This window comes from Drosophila takahashii, chromosome 2L, assembly GCF_030179915.1.
Source record: "Drosophila takahashii strain IR98-3 E-12201 chromosome 2L, DtakHiC1v2, whole genome shotgun sequence".
NCBI lineage: Eukaryota > Metazoa > Arthropoda > Insecta > Diptera > Drosophilidae > Drosophila > Drosophila takahashii.
The window spans coordinates 19,422,177-19,437,403 of NC_091678.1; the positions used below are offsets into that span (position 1 = coordinate 19,422,177).

The 15,227-nt window shown below is 42.1% G+C and overlaps 3 protein-coding genes across 3 annotated transcripts; 2 read left to right on the plus strand and 1 right to left on the minus strand.

The window, feature by feature from the left end:
• Positions 1–1,453: 1,453 nt before the first annotated feature.
• dmGlut (Dietary and metabolic glutamate transporter) lies at positions 1,454–9,436 on the plus strand. The gene is made up of 5 exons (XM_017156529.3): positions 1,454–1,821; positions 6,018–6,199; positions 6,865–7,311; positions 7,375–7,998; positions 8,680–9,436. The coding sequence occupies exons 1-5, from the start codon at positions 1,782–1,784 to the stop codon at positions 8,878–8,880; spliced, it is 1,494 nt and encodes a 497-aa protein (XP_017012018.2). The 5' UTR covers positions 1,454–1,781; the 3' UTR covers positions 8,881–9,436.
• Positions 9,437–9,804: 368 nt separating this feature from the next.
• On the plus strand, positions 9,805–12,484 carry LOC108067493 (sialin). Its single transcript, XM_017156531.3, has 3 exons — positions 9,805–9,932; positions 10,001–10,800; positions 11,252–12,484. Exons 1-3 carry the CDS (start codon positions 9,890–9,892, stop codon positions 12,059–12,061), a joined length of 1,653 nt encoding a protein of 550 aa, XP_017012020.2. The 5' UTR covers positions 9,805–9,889; the 3' UTR covers positions 12,062–12,484.
• On the minus strand, positions 12,182–15,195 carry Tom70 (translocase of outer membrane 70). Its single transcript, XM_017156530.3, has 3 exons — positions 15,039–15,195; positions 13,827–14,847; positions 12,182–13,122 (listed from the first exon to the last, which is right to left on the minus strand). Exons 2-3 carry the CDS (start codon positions 14,806–14,808, stop codon positions 12,329–12,331), a joined length of 1,776 nt encoding a protein of 591 aa, XP_017012019.2. The 5' UTR covers positions 14,809–14,847; positions 15,039–15,195; the 3' UTR covers positions 12,182–12,328.
• Positions 15,196–15,227: the final 32 nt, after the last annotated feature.

Genomic DNA, 15,227 nt, shown 5'->3' on the forward strand with positions numbered 1-15,227 from the left:
GAAATTGTATTTTTAAAAATGAGCCTATACTAAGAATAGGTTATGACGACATCTTCGTTATATTGTTTTGCCAAAATTTAATCAGCTTCGTATCTGGTTCCAGATTTTAGAAAAGCTAATATATATTACAATACAATAAATCTCCTTAATTTGGAAAGCCTTAACTAGGAGTTTACCCATAAAAATAGAATAATAACAGGAACCATAATCTTTATTATTGCCAAAAACTTTTCACTTTTTTCTTAAGATAAGGTTCTCTGAGTGGAAAGTTCTTAAAATAATGTAAAAATGTTCATAGTTTGATCGGAGAAATCGGTGATAAACGCATATTTCTCTGGGTGCAGCTACCAATATTGGTAAATTGGCTTTTCTGTCTGGGCCATTGTTGGCAAATGATTCGTGCATTCCGGTTTCGCTAGTTCTAAACTAGAGCAGTGTGCACGGTTTGGCACATAGTCTGGCGGGTTTTTTTTTTTAGCAAATTGGCCTTTTTTTATAGAGCGACATAAAGTGAGCGCGTGCAAGTGAGACTTCGAGTGTGGAAAACCGTTAAGTATTCAGCGCAGAATCGATTGTTCGCCTGATACTGATACCAACTGAAATCGAAATCGGGCTTGAAATGGCCAAATAAACGTAAGTTCCTTGGCGGCGCAGCTGAAAGTTGTGGTAGTTGTTGCATTTGTTGAAATGCTCCACGCATGCGGAGGCCCGATGGCCGATTGGATCGGTTTGGATTGGATCGGCCAAGATAGCGAGAGTTTTTATGGGGTGGAGGTGCGACAAACATTCATTCATGCATGCAGAGTGAAAAAACTATAGTTTATTAGAATTTTGAGTAAGTACTAACTATATTTAATTTTTATTTATAGTACTTTTAGCCAATTTTTAACATCTCAATATTATAATATTCATTGTCATCTGGTGTTTAAATAGGCAGAATAGGCATATTGTTTTTTTACATTTATGGAATTGTTGAAAACATTTATTTGTAATCATTTCCAGGAAATTTTTTTATTCACTGTAAGTTTAACTATAACTGTTTTCAAGATCTAGACTTTGGGTAATAGATATTATTATAGAAATAATGTATTTTGTTTTCTTGACTTAAAAGCTTTTTTAATTTTTCAGCTTATTCCCAGAAATAATCCTTAAAAACGTCAAGGAAAATGTAATTTAAATTCTTCAAATAAGCAATATTTTTAGATAACCGTGGTTTTGCTCACAACGGTATAACTATTTTTCTCAGTGCTCAATTGTGGCAGTATGTACAACAAGTATAACGAGTCAACTCCTTGTCAATATAGCGATACACGATCGTTGGCCGGCAGCTAATAAAAAAAAAACTCCCGCTGCGGCAGAGAAGCTGGCGGCGCAGCAGCAGCGGAGAGGCGCTTATCTGCTCTCATATAAACTAAAGTCGGCGGGAATAATTTTTCATTTGTAATTTGGCAGGCGGCGTGCGCGGATCGGAGAATTAGAACCCAGAGAATTAGCGATCGGGATCGGAATCGAAGTCGGGAGATCAACAGTTGTTTTTTCAGCAAATACCGCCGATTCGAACCGAAAGTGTCAACCCACTCTCTCTCCATCCCATATTCATCTCCGTTTTCGTAATTGCGCGTGCGCCAAGGAATACAGAAAGCGATATATAGAAAAGGCGAGGAAAAGCGGAGAGTTTAGTGCGCGATCGTACGAATTAAGGATCCGCCGTTGTCCTTAAACCCGTAACCGTGGCGAAGGAACTGGCCAATCTGTTGACGCAGCAGACCAACAGTCCCGAGATGACTCAACAACCACAATGGGGCATAAGCCTGTCGAGGTGTAAGTGTTATCAAAGATCCTATCAAAATCAAAAAGGATCGCAATACGATCTCATATCATCATCAGGAAGTGCGAAATTCAGAATTCAGAGTGCGGAATGTGCGGCGGATCGTTGAACTGCGATTCGCGGGGCGCATTCTTGATATAATATCCGAGTGGTTAAAGTTTAAGTTAACCGACATTGACCGACAGCAATATAAAATCCTAAATGTATTGTGTGTATGCTGTATAATGCATAAATGAAAACAATGACAAAACGCTTTTGCCACTTCCGATTTTTTGTATTCGGTGTGCTTCGTGTCTCTCGTTTCACGTTTGTTTGGGTTTTGTTTGTTGGTGCTTCTCTTTTTTTTTCTGCGGTCTCTTAATATTCCCGGCATGCGTCCACATAATTGGTAAATATTTTGCATACGATTTGCATGTGAATAATCAGTTTGGCCGGCACAGGGTACCATATAATATCATTATTTCGATTCTGTTCGGTTCTCGAACTCCCCGATTACGACCATTAAAACGTTAACAGTTATTATGGTCTTGTAGAACCGTTTATGGCCCTGCCCATTTACCATTTCCTCGCCCCATCTCGCTCTGTTCTTTTTTGGGCAAGGTCAATGCAATAAAGAATTCCGTCCACTGGCCCTTTTTTTTCGTCGTCGAGATTGGGCAACCGTTTCTTCTGTAAGAGCTTTACGAAAATAAAATTTGAAATATATGGATTCTACAGACGAAAATCACGTAAGCAACTGAAAGCTAATTTTAAAGAAAGATCGATGGAAAAAAGTTAACTATTTAACTAATTAGCTTTAGATCAGTACAAAGTGGTTGTAAAATGCTTTAATTTACCTAACTGCCAAGTTCTGAATTAGGGAAAATAAACTATATACTTTGTTGTAAATTTCCCCCAAAAAAGGGTTTAAATGATCCCGAACTGATTCTTTTGTTAGCCTAATGAACTGAAAATATACAAGTTGGCCATAAATCAACCGATTGGCAGTCAGCATTACGCATTAGTTTTGAGTTATGGCGATCACCCCGACTAATAGCCTTGTTCTATTGCCCGTCCCAGTTGCTCAAAGTCTCATTATCATATGGAAAGGGTCTTGCATAGGCCTGCTATCTGGTATATGTATTATTATGCAGCAATCGCACTTTAGAGACGACCCTCTGCCCCCCGGCCCATTGACATAATTTTCGCAAGACCGCGGAAATGCAAGCAAAAGAAATGGTGTTTATTCGTTCGGGGCTATCACTGGACATTACCGATTACTGGACAAAGAGCCATAGACCCAGAAATGTCAACAGTCCACAGACAGACAGAAGAAATTGTTTTCATTTTCTCATTACCGCAACGGATATGAATGACTGGACAATGAATACGTTAATCACATTTAAAGAATCTTAAAAACAATAATGCTCAGCACATAAATAAATAGGGACTAAATAGTACATTATTAACTCAAATTTATTCTATGAGATCCTTAACAATCTAAATGCATTTAAATATCTTATATATGCAATTACAAACTGACTTATCAATCAAAATTCCCACAATTTAAACTAGTTCAATTGTATTGTAAAGCTAATTAGAAAGTTTCCCTTTTCCCCGGTGGGACTCCCACTTAGCTTTCATTTTCCACTTATTTACGCGATAAGGCTGCGTTACTAAACTCTGATTAAATCTTGAACGGCTTATCGGGCGTGATGGTCCTTAGATCGAGAGCGGTCATATATTAACGCCACTAAGCGTGATTGGTGGGGTGAAATATTGCCATACTTGGCGGCCGGCGATATGATTAGCACCCATTTACATATATGTATGGGCTTATCAACTTATCACATGGTAATCATATTAGGCGAATTGTTTTTTATTTGACACTCGTGGGGCGAGCAGCGCGAATAAATTTTCTTGCCGATTTTCTGTGTTAAATAACCTGTCAAATATTGACACATCGTTAATTTTACCAGCTCCGGCCACTGGTTTAATGCAATTTGCCAGCAGCCAAAGATTTATTAATGTTAATCTATAGGGAAAATACTCATCGTAAACTTGACAGTGAGTGACGTCGATGGGTTTTATTGCGAAAGCGAAAAAGTCTGTCATAAACTAAGGGAGTTTCGCATCCCATTAAAAAGACAAACATGCTTGTTTGACTTTTATAGGCGGCTTGCGGGATATATATTTTTGACGCAGGTGGGGAGTCGTGGCTAAATGTCAACAAAAACAGCACTCGGTGGCTGTGGGTGATCTAATAATATTATCATGAATTGGATTCTGATTGTGTTTACCGAAGAACCCAAGCTATTTGCTCATTTGGAATGCAGACTATCGGTGTTATTGCGTGCCGTTCTTGTTAGATCTTTTTTGGGATGAAATGGGTCAATGTTAGCCCAGCATGTCCGAGAACTTGATCAATTCAACCTTCGAATTCCGTAGATGACCCTATCAAAGTCACCGAAGTTTGGGCCCTATAAATTTATCAAATGCCGAACATAACTTAATTGGCACTGCCTCCCGCCATTGGTTTATGGTCATTGCTCTCGGTTGCCCATTTGACATACTTGAGATTGCACTCCAAATATTTATCGCAGATCTACCGCACTTGGCCTTATCTGGGCGTAATTCCGCTTAACAATATGATTGCGATATGGTCGATCGTATAAATTACGCTCGCCGATCGGTGGATCGGTGGATTGGTGGAGGTGATTGATAGAGGGACATGTGAGTACGAGTGCATAGCGCCGTTAATATAGCCCCTAATCTTTCGGCCAGGGTGCTCCATACTAAACTCAAACACGAGCCATAAACCTCACGAGACAGGAAGTAGGTTCAAAAGCGGGGCTATAATTTCCAAAATTCTTCAAATGCCATTGAGTAACTACATACACAATAAAATAATTTATAAATGACGTCCAAGAATAAGAGCAAATAAATTTTGAATGAGTTTAAGATTCAATAGAACTTAAAGACGATTGAGAGCCATCATATATCAGCAAATTGTTTATAGAATATTTAATCAATAAGTGAAAAATAGTTATTTATTGACTTTGAAAATAACTGTTGATTGGAACTAGATTATTGCTTACTTTTATATGAGCCAAGTTGGCAACATAAAAAGTTTAATTTTAATTAAATGCTTACTTTTAAATACTTTTCTTCGACCTCTATTGATTTAATGGAATATCCAAGGCTTATGATTCATAGATGACATGAGTCACGTTGAGTAAAAAAAAAGTTTAAAAAAGAAATTTCCCAGAATTAGGTTTATCAACGAAAGTCTGGCCAAAACAGAAAAAAAGCGGAACAGGCCTAATATATTCTTTGATTTTTGAATGAAATAACGCAGTAGACTATGCATAATTTCCAAAACATTAAATCTTAAAACGGGTTTGTGGGTAAATGATCAGCCATCACCCCTAAAAAATACTAATTAGGTGTCATCATGCTTATTTTAAATATCTATTCAAGAACTGAACGGAATATATTTTGTTAATGTCTTTAATGTTAGACACGCTTAATCAACTACCTAAATAATTCATTGAGTGCGAAATTCAAGGAAGTTGCACATTAATGCATCATCAGATTGCAATTATTGATTAATATGTTTGATGCAATTTTTTTAAAGACATCATTAAACAGTTTGGTAGGAAGAAATTATTTTCTTAGCTAATGGAAAATATAAACCATATCTGTAATTTGTTTGTTTGGGTAACTTCAATTTAGCAAGAAAAAGTGGTTAAATAAAGTTGCATTTAAAATTTACCGGTGAAATACAATTACAATCAACTATATTTATTTAGAATTTTTTTCAACACGGATATTTCAATGAATTATTATAATTATTCAATTAAAAACCATTTTGGTTCGAATACCTACCATCCCATCGTTTATATTGAGATATTACTGAAATCGTCCCCAGCAGATCCGCTAATTGATATAGTGCCACAGCAATCAAGTGCAATTTGAAGTTTATCAGCGCAAATTGATTTGTACCCAATTGAGCCACCCGTCAAACTATTTATTCGCACGCTAACCAAATTAAATAAGTAAATTGCCTAAACAGTATGTGAGACGCAAATCCATTCCGCTCGTAAAACGCTTGACGCAGTGGCTCGCCAATGTTGTCCAGCAGGTTAATTAATGCCCCCGAAGAAGAACTCACTGACGTCAATTTCGCTCTCGATCTTCTCGCCCGCAGATTTCGTGATCCCGCAGCGAGTGATCCTGGCCATCATGGGCTTCCTGGCCATCCTGAATGCCTACACGATGCGTGTCTGTCTCTCGCAGGCCATCACGGTTCTGGTCATCAAGAAGAACTCCACGGACGACGATGCTGATCACGCGATCTGCGAACCCGATGACTTGGACGAGGGAACTAGCGTAAGTGAAGATAATCAAAAGATATATTAAAGATCAAACGATATGAAATGTAGAATTAAGGATACAAAACTAAATGTATATTGAAAGATTTAAATGTAAATATTACTAAATTGTATTTAAATCAATAATTAACACGAGAGAACGCTATAGTGGGTGTCCCAACTATCTAAAGGGAGTGCGAGAAAGATGGATGTATAAAATTTTGATTGCGCATAACTTTTTAATGAATGGTCCGATTTGAAAAATGACTTCTAGATTTCGATAGGTATAAAATATACACAACAAAATTGCATTTAAAAATCTTTAAAGGAGTGGGCGCCAGACACATTTTAAAATCGTCAAAGAAACTAAACTTTTCGTACATTAATTCTAAACTATTTAGTTTAATAAGATAGGTATTGAACTAATTCTTTCGGAATTGTGTTATAGTTAAACTTTCGGTATAGAAATTAAACCGCAAAACATGAACTTTTTATTATTTAGTATAACAGTAATACTATAGAGTTCAAATTTTATATTATTTAGTTGTAAATCAATGTCACACTTTTATAATGGACCTAGTATACATATTTTGAATACAATGAGTATCAAGAGTTTTTGGTTTTTATTTTGAGTGAATACATTTTTCTTACATCCTTCCTAACCTTCTGCCTAATTTTTTCCAGACTGGTGGCGATTTCGATTGGTCAGAGGAGCTGCAGGGCTTGATCCTGTCCTCCTTCTACATCGGTTATATTGTCACCCACATTCCCGGCGGTCTGCTGGCCGAGAAGTTCGGCGGCAAATGGACCCTGGGCCTGGGAATCCTCTCCACCGCAGTTTTCACCATGCTGACGCCCCTGGCCATCGAGCAGGGAGGCTCCGACTGGCTGATCGTGACCCGAGTTCTGATGGGTCTGGGCGAGGGCACCACCTTCCCCGCCCTGAGTGTCCTGCTGGCTGCCTGGGTGCCGGCCAACGAACGTGGAAAGCTGGGTGCTCTGGTGCTGGGCGGTGGTCAAGTGGGTACCATCATGGGCAACCTGTTGTCGGGAGTGTTTATTGATGCCTACGGCTGGGAGTTTGTCTTCTACTTCTTCGGCGGTCTGGGTTGCATCTGGTTTGCCATCTTTGTAAGTACTTATTTTTCACTTCTTATGAATCTAAATTAATTCTATTTCTATTATATTTTTTAGGTCTTCCTTTGCTACAGCGACCCCACTTCGCATCCCTTCATCAAGCCCAGCGAACGCGAGTATCTGAGCAAGGAGATTGGCACCATTAGCCGCAACGAGGATCTGCCCCCTACGCCGTGGAAGGCCATCCTCACCAACCTGCCCATGTTCGCCTTGGTTGCCGCCCAGATTGGTCACGATTGGGGCTTCTACATCATGGTGACGGATCTGCCCAAGTACATGTCCGATGTCCTCCAGTTCTCGATCAAGGCCAACGGCCTGTACTCCTCGCTGCCCTACATCATGATGTGGATCGTGTCCGTGGGCAGTGGCTTCGTCGCCGACTGGATGATCCGCAGTGGCTGGATGAGCACCACGAACACCCGTAAGATCATGACCGGTCTGGCCGCCTTCGGTCCGGCTATCTTCATGGTGGGCGCCTCCTACGCCGGCTGCGATCGCGTCCTCGTCGTGGTCCTCTTCACCATCTGCATGGGCCTGATGGGCGCCTACTACGCGGGCATGAAGCTGAGTCCCCTGGACATGAGCCCCAACTACGCCGGAACCCTGATGGCCATCACCAACGGAATAGGAGCAATCACCGGAGTGATTACGCCTTATCTGGTGGGCGTGATGACACCAAATGTAAGTATCGGTAGACTGGCTAAGAGTAACATAAGAGCATTTGTTGATTATCATCTCAATTAGGATAAATTTACCTAGTTCAAAAATTCGATTGTTTAAGGTCCGTTTTTTTCGACCGTTTGTTAAATTTAAAGTGGGGTTAAAACCTTGAAATCGAATGGGAAATCGGAGTTTTAACCCTACTTTCAAATTAACAGTCTTGACTTTAAGACTGAGTTATTTTATCCGAGAATTTTCGTCATAATTCAGTGAATCATGAATTGTGAATCATTAACCATAAAAAGTTCTCAAGAAATATAATACTTCTGTATATTGAGTATTTACTGCGGTTTTCTACATAATACATAATTTTAAAGATCTATAAAAACTAAAGCAGTTACAGTCAAATTCTAAATACGAATGAAAGAATGAATATTTAAACGCTACATATATTTTTGCTACACACAAAGAAAAGCATGTTCCCGTCAAATCGACATGGCCATGTAAATGTCAGCTCATGCTAAATCCATATGGTTTTTACATGAAATACTTTTTTCGACCAGGTCATATTTACCTGACCGCAAATCAAATACAAATATAAATACAAATTGATCTTTAATAATGTAAAATCGATCTAGTTAGCATTATAATTTTTACCATATATATAGATGGCAACTAACCCTCTTCTTATGTTTATCACAGGCCTCGCTGCTGGAGTGGCGTCTTGTGTTCTGGGTGGCATTCGGCGTGCTCTGCGTCACTGCCGTGGTCTACTGCATCTGGGCATCCGGAGAGGTGCAGCCGTTCAACAACGCCCCCATTCAGCCGCGTACCGTGGACTTCGAGGCGCAGGAGCGCAAACCGGAGGCCGGAAAGTCCAGGGGTCTGGAGCAGAGCTCTTAGGGCGGATCGCCAACGAAAGTGCCATATACATATACATTGTAATCTAGTTAAAATGCTGTCTACGTGGATTCGTGATCCGGGAACGAGTCGATCCCATGGGGCATTGTCATACTGTATACGCCGTGGCTGTTGTTCAGATTGCTAGTTTTATAGTATTCCCGATCTGGCCGATCCCTGGCAGAGGCGCCAAACAACTAATTTAAGCGAATTTACTTACACTCCCGAACGTGCGCAGTGTTCTTCTATGTGTATTCCTGTTTTAGCTAGGATAATCCATGTACCCCAATCCTAAATCCTAATCCAAGAACATCCCCCTACGCAGCGCACGCAACGTACTCTCTTAATTATTATTTAGTATTTAAATGAAAGCGATTTCACGTTTAAGATTTAGTGTACACAGAGCTCGTATTGCCGTATTGTAAATCAAATGATGAAATAATTTGTACATTTTAGATTGTTGATCAATGTGTAAAGTGAAACGTGTTTTTAACTATTCTGTTAAGACATTACTGTTTTTATGACGTTAGTCAAATAAAGTGTATAAAGCAAATTAAAATATCGATTTTGTTGATTAATTTTTGGTTTGTGGAACTTTAAAAAACCAAAGAAGAACTTCAGAAACTGAGCTTAATGATTAAATCTATTTCCGTTTGGTTCTAGTTACTGTTTACAAGTTTTCACAAAAAAAGAGAATTTCGATATGCGCATGTATATTTCTGGTTATGCAATACGTATATCGTTGTAACATGAAATACTCTTTTCGAGCATATCGAATTTACGGGCCGCATATCAAGTTAAAATTTATATTACATAATGTAAATTCGATCTACGTTTCATATCGATTTTTTTTGGATGCAGGTGCCTCAGCCAACAAAATTTCAGTACTTGGAGTTTCGAAAGAATGAAATTTAATTTGGTTGAACCTTTAAAAAAGGTAAAGTAATATTTTGATATTCAATAGACCTCAGAAACTAGTAGGCTTGCTACCTATAAAAATAAGAAGCCCAAAATGCTGCCCGCTGTTCAGCAAAAGCTGAGCGATATCTTTATATGTAAGAACCATCCAGTGAATTTCATTGGCATCCCTTAAGTCCTGATAATTACCAATCCGTTCCCACAGATCTTGAGGTGAGACAGCGCTGGGTGCTCTGCTGCTTCACCTTCCTGGCCATCATCAATACCTACACCATGCGACTGTGTCTAGATTTTTCGCTGAACCGAATCGTCTTGGAGTGTGGTGGTGCTGGGCAGGATCAGAGGACTAAAGTTCCACAAGTGCTTAACCCAAAGGCACTGCCCAACTGGCGTTTGGAACTGGCGATGAGATTGAATCAAACAGAATATAATTTAAGGAGCAGGTTAAAAGCAGGCAAGGAGCAGCCAAATCCGGGACAGAAGAAAAGCTACAAGAGGCAGCGGAAAAGCAAGGAGACTGCCACTGATTCCCCTGATCAGATGAGTTCCCCCGAAAGGATTAGCTGCTCAGAGCTGTGGTCTAGTCAAACCCAATCCCTTGTGGTAATGGCCTTTTATGCCGGCTATGTACTAACCCACGTTCCGGGTGGACGACTGGCGGAGCGATATGGAGGAAAGTGGGTCCTCGGTGTGGCTATACTCAGTTCGGCGATGCTGACACTTCTTACGCCCGCTGCAGTGCGTCATGGTGGTCCGTATGCCCTGGTGGGCGTCCGTCTCCTGGTCGGCCTTTGTGAGGGTCCTTGCTTTCCGGCCGTGTGTGCCCTCCTGGCTCAGTGGGTCCCCGAACAGGAGCGAGGATTGCTGGCCAGCTGCGTTCTCAGTGGCGGCGAGATTGGAATCACGATGGTCCAGTTGGTCAGCGGATTGGTTGTAGAGGAGCAAGACTGGCCCGTGGTTTTCTACCTTGTTGGAGGAGGAGCTTTTGTCTGGTTCTTGGGATTCGTAAGTTTTCTACATTTTCTCTTCTCCAAATTACTGCAGTTTTAATATTTCGGAGAAAATTCGACTAAAAATTCAAATAGAATTTCATAAAACTACACTTTTGGGACCCAATTTTGGACTATTGGGATCCATTCGCCTATATAATTTTTCTTTTATATTTTCTGATATCGAATTTTTGCAAGTTTGACACTCTTGGGACCCATTATAATTTTGCAGCTAGTAATATCACATTTTTTAAAGTCCTTTGGGACCAAAACTATTAACAATTTCAAAATTTTAAATTTAAAATTTGCTAGTGCTAGTAATATCAAAGTTTTGCAAATTTAATACTTTTGGGACCTATTAACCTATATAATTTTGCAGCTAGTAATATCACATTTTTTAAAATGTGGACCAAAACTAATAATTTTTAAATTTTTTATACTACAACCTAATTTATTTATAAAAAAAGACCCTTGTTTGTTTTAGTACTCCGGATCATTGTCCATTTATCCAGAGCGAAGAGCGCGATTATATTAGGTGCAATACGAGCACCTCCCTGTTGTTAACTAGCAGAGAAAGAGTAGTTATTCTGGAACGGACAGATGGAGAAGAAGCTGAAGAAGAGGAATTCCGCAGAGAAGTGGAAGCTCCAGAAGTGGCGTCATCCAACACAGCCCCTTGGAGGAGCATGCTGACCAGCACACCGCTATGGGCACTGGTTTCCGCCTCCATGCAGCAAGAGTTCCAACAGAAATTGCCCCAGGAGCTGAAGGTTGTGCTGGACGAATTAAAAACCCGTAACAGCAGTTTGTCGGATGAACTCTCCACCGCCATCGAGTTGATAGCCCCTCACATGGGCAACTGGTTAGCTTCGCTAGCCACAGGCCGCCTGAGCGATGTGCTAATCGAACAGGAGATCCTCACGCGCACTCAGACGCGCCGTCTCATGTCCTGGCTGGTCTTCATATGCGGTTCCATGTACATGCTGCAGATCAGGGTAAACGGGGCTCGCATCTGGAGTGTTCTGGCCATGGGCGCCTACTATGCGAGCATCAAGCTTCTGCCTCTGGATATGAGTCCAAACTATGCCGGCACTTTGATGGGCATCTCCGGCGGAATGGCGGCCCTGCCCACCCTCTTGTCGCCCTTTCTGGAGCAACTAGAGACGGATTACCGCCTGGTGAGCAGCGTGAGGGCCGCCATGTGGGTAATCGGCGCCAGCTACATTTCCGGCGATGTGCAGGCTTTCAACCAACCAGAGCCCGAATCGGAGCCATAATAAGGACACTCGCTTGTTATTAGTTTAATCTTACGCTTAAACATAAGCTACTGGTTTTTGTCTTAGTGGATTCCTTAGGCAACAGATTCTAGATTACATATGTACCATAATACATGACAATTTCTATGCTATAGCTAGGAGCATAAACGTAAACAAGCTTTATATGTATATATATAAATAACAGGTATGGTCGATATTAACTTAATTAGAGTAGGTCTGCTGGTGGTGGTCTGGCTAAATGCTCCGCGCTCGCACTCCTTGTCCTCTCTACACGACGCCCTGGGGCATCAATCCGGATTGGGCCATGGCCGAGACGGAGTTCATGTCGATGCCCAGCTTCTTGGTAACGTTGATTTGGGCCACTGCCGCGTTGCGCAGCGAGTATACATGCACCAGCTCCGCCTGGCTCTTCGCATAGAGCAATGCCTTTTCAAAAAGTTCCACTGCCCGCTTAAGTTGCGCACGCTGCACCTCCACAGTTCCCAGTGTTTCGTAGGCCAGCTCGCACTTGGGATCCACTTCGATGGCCTTGTTGAGCAGCTGGACAGCCACCTCGATGTCGCCGCGCCACTGCAGCACCATGATGGCCTGGTGAACGATGAGCGCTGGGTTCTTTGGCGCCAGCTTCATGGCCTTCTCGTAGTACTGCTGCGCCTGGGGAAACTGTTGCTGATCGGCCAAAACCTGGGCCATCAGACTGTAGCACTCAACGCAGCTAGGGAACCGTTCAATGGCCTGCTCAAAGGTGTGCATCACGCCCTCCAGACGCCGCTGGTCGCCGGCCAGGAGCGACAGGCGGTACTCGGCATAGCACTTCTGGACGAGGGCGATGGCGTGGTTGGGCGCAAGGCGCACGGCTTTGTCGAACTCGGCCAAGGCTTCTTCGATCTGCTCCAGCAACAGAAGGATCTGGGCGCGCTGGTGGTACACGTCAGGGTTTTCGGGATTCAGGCGCTCCGCTTCCGCGAAGTCGGCCAGACCCTTTTCGCGTTGATCAAGCTGGATGTAAAGGGCAGCTCGCTTTATGTAGGCATATGCTCGAAGATTGGGATCGGCATCGGCTGTGGGAAAATATGGTTCAATAATTTTAATTTTTAAAAGAAATTTTAGCAAGTAAAAATAGATAGCACAGTCCATCTTAATTTAAAAGTATATTATCTTATTTACACCCAGAAAGATCCTTTCTGTTTTAGGCATAAGAATATATATTATACTTCATACTTTATATTTTCTCTGGTCTGCAACAGATATATCTTTTATAAATTTATAAATATAAATTCCAATATGTAAAATTGGACACTAAATATGAATTAAAAAAAAATATTATAAAAATTAAATTAAATTCTGACTTATTTGGATCTGCCGACAACGTCATTAAAATCATCTCATTCCTTGAAAAAGCCCAAATTAAGTTGAAAATCTAAATTCAAATAATAAATAAAAATGTAGGTATCTATTTCGATACCTTGAAAAATGCCAAATTAAGCTCAAAATCTAAATTCAAATTATAAAAAATAAAAATGTAAGTGCTAGAGCTCTTAATCTTAGTTAGCTTATAGTTTTAACTTTAAGTTTGCTTTAAATAAAATAAAATAAAAATATTATTTCTGGTCTACAACACAAATTATCTTTTAGGCTTTAGATAAGTATAAATTAAACTCTTAATATGAATTACAAAAAATATAATAAAAATGTAGGACTTTTAAAACATATTCGTACTTTTTTGGATTTACCGAATAACTTTGAGAAACGATAAATATCTTACCATTTGCCAAGATGGCATCAAAGTCCTGCTGGCTTTCTATGTAGGAGCCGCACAGGAGGTGGAAAGTGCCCCGCAGGAGCAGAGCCTCCACTTTGTACTGTGCCTCGGCCTCGGAGGACTCGATCTCTTCGGTGCAGGCGGGAATGATGTCCTCGTACTTTTCCTCGAGGAAGGCGCGGTGGGCGCGCACGAAGCCCCTTGGCGGTGCGTCCGACTCCGAGGCGGCCGGGAGTTGCAAAGTTTGCAGAGGATCCGCAATAAAGGAGCGCATGTAGGTGTTGACGAAGCAAGCCGATGGAACAACGGGCACTCGATTGCGCATACCCTTCTCGGCGTCCACGCGACCCGTCTCCTTAAGCACACGGTCAGCGAACATAATGGTCTGATTGTTCTGGAACATTTCCAGGATACAGGTGGCGGTGACATCGTCCAGGCACTCGTTCATATCCTTGGTGGCCTCGTGGGCGCGGGCACGACGATAGTAGGCCTTCGCGTAGCGCGGATTGAACTCCAGCGAGGCGGAGCAGTCCTCCTTGACCTTGGACCACTTCTTGAGCATCTCGTAGGAGGCGGCGCGGTTCTGATAGAAGATGGCCATGTCGGTGCGGTGCTCCTTGGGGCACTTGTCGATGGCCTTGTCGTAGAAGATGATGGCCTCGTCATACTTTCCGTTCCTATAGCAGTTGTTGCCCTCCGTCTTGTAGTTGTTGGCCTCCTTGAGCGGCGACAGCTTCTCGCCCAGCTCGGCGGCCTTTTTCTTCTTCTCCAGCTCCTTGTCGGGTGCAGTGCCGTCCAGGGAGATGGCCTGCTTTTCGATCTTGGCCTTCGGACGCTTCTTCTCCCCTTCTCCCGCCTCCTTGGGCGCCGCAGTCCAACGCTTAACGGCGTAGGTGCCCAGTCCAATGGCCAAAGGGGTGCCCAGGATGAGCGCCAGCTGCCACTTGGTCAGCTTCACCGAGCCAATGTTCAGAGTCATCGCCATCGTGCCGGACTCCTTGCAATTGTGTGTTGTGTGTGTGATCTGCAAGGAGAGAGCGTTTGGTCATAAATTGTGTAATACTCCGCTGGCTTATCGCTCGGCGCCTTTTGAGCCCGCTAAATGCCGGGCACGGGGGGCACGTTTCTGCACCGCCTAACCCCAACCCCATTGATTTTTCACACCCCCCCGACCTCCGACCCACTGACGCACTGCATCCCGCGAACGCAACTTACACTTTTTCGAAACTTAACACTGCTGTGAATTTGGCAAATATGAAACGTTGTTTGTCCTATTTTCAGTTAGAACTCGAGAAACATAGATTCTATGGTACATCAGCCTGCTGAGCACAAAATGTGGAAATTTGTGGTGTGACCGTGTCGTGTCCACCTGAAAAGCCCAGTGTTCCCAGTTTGCCATTCGCA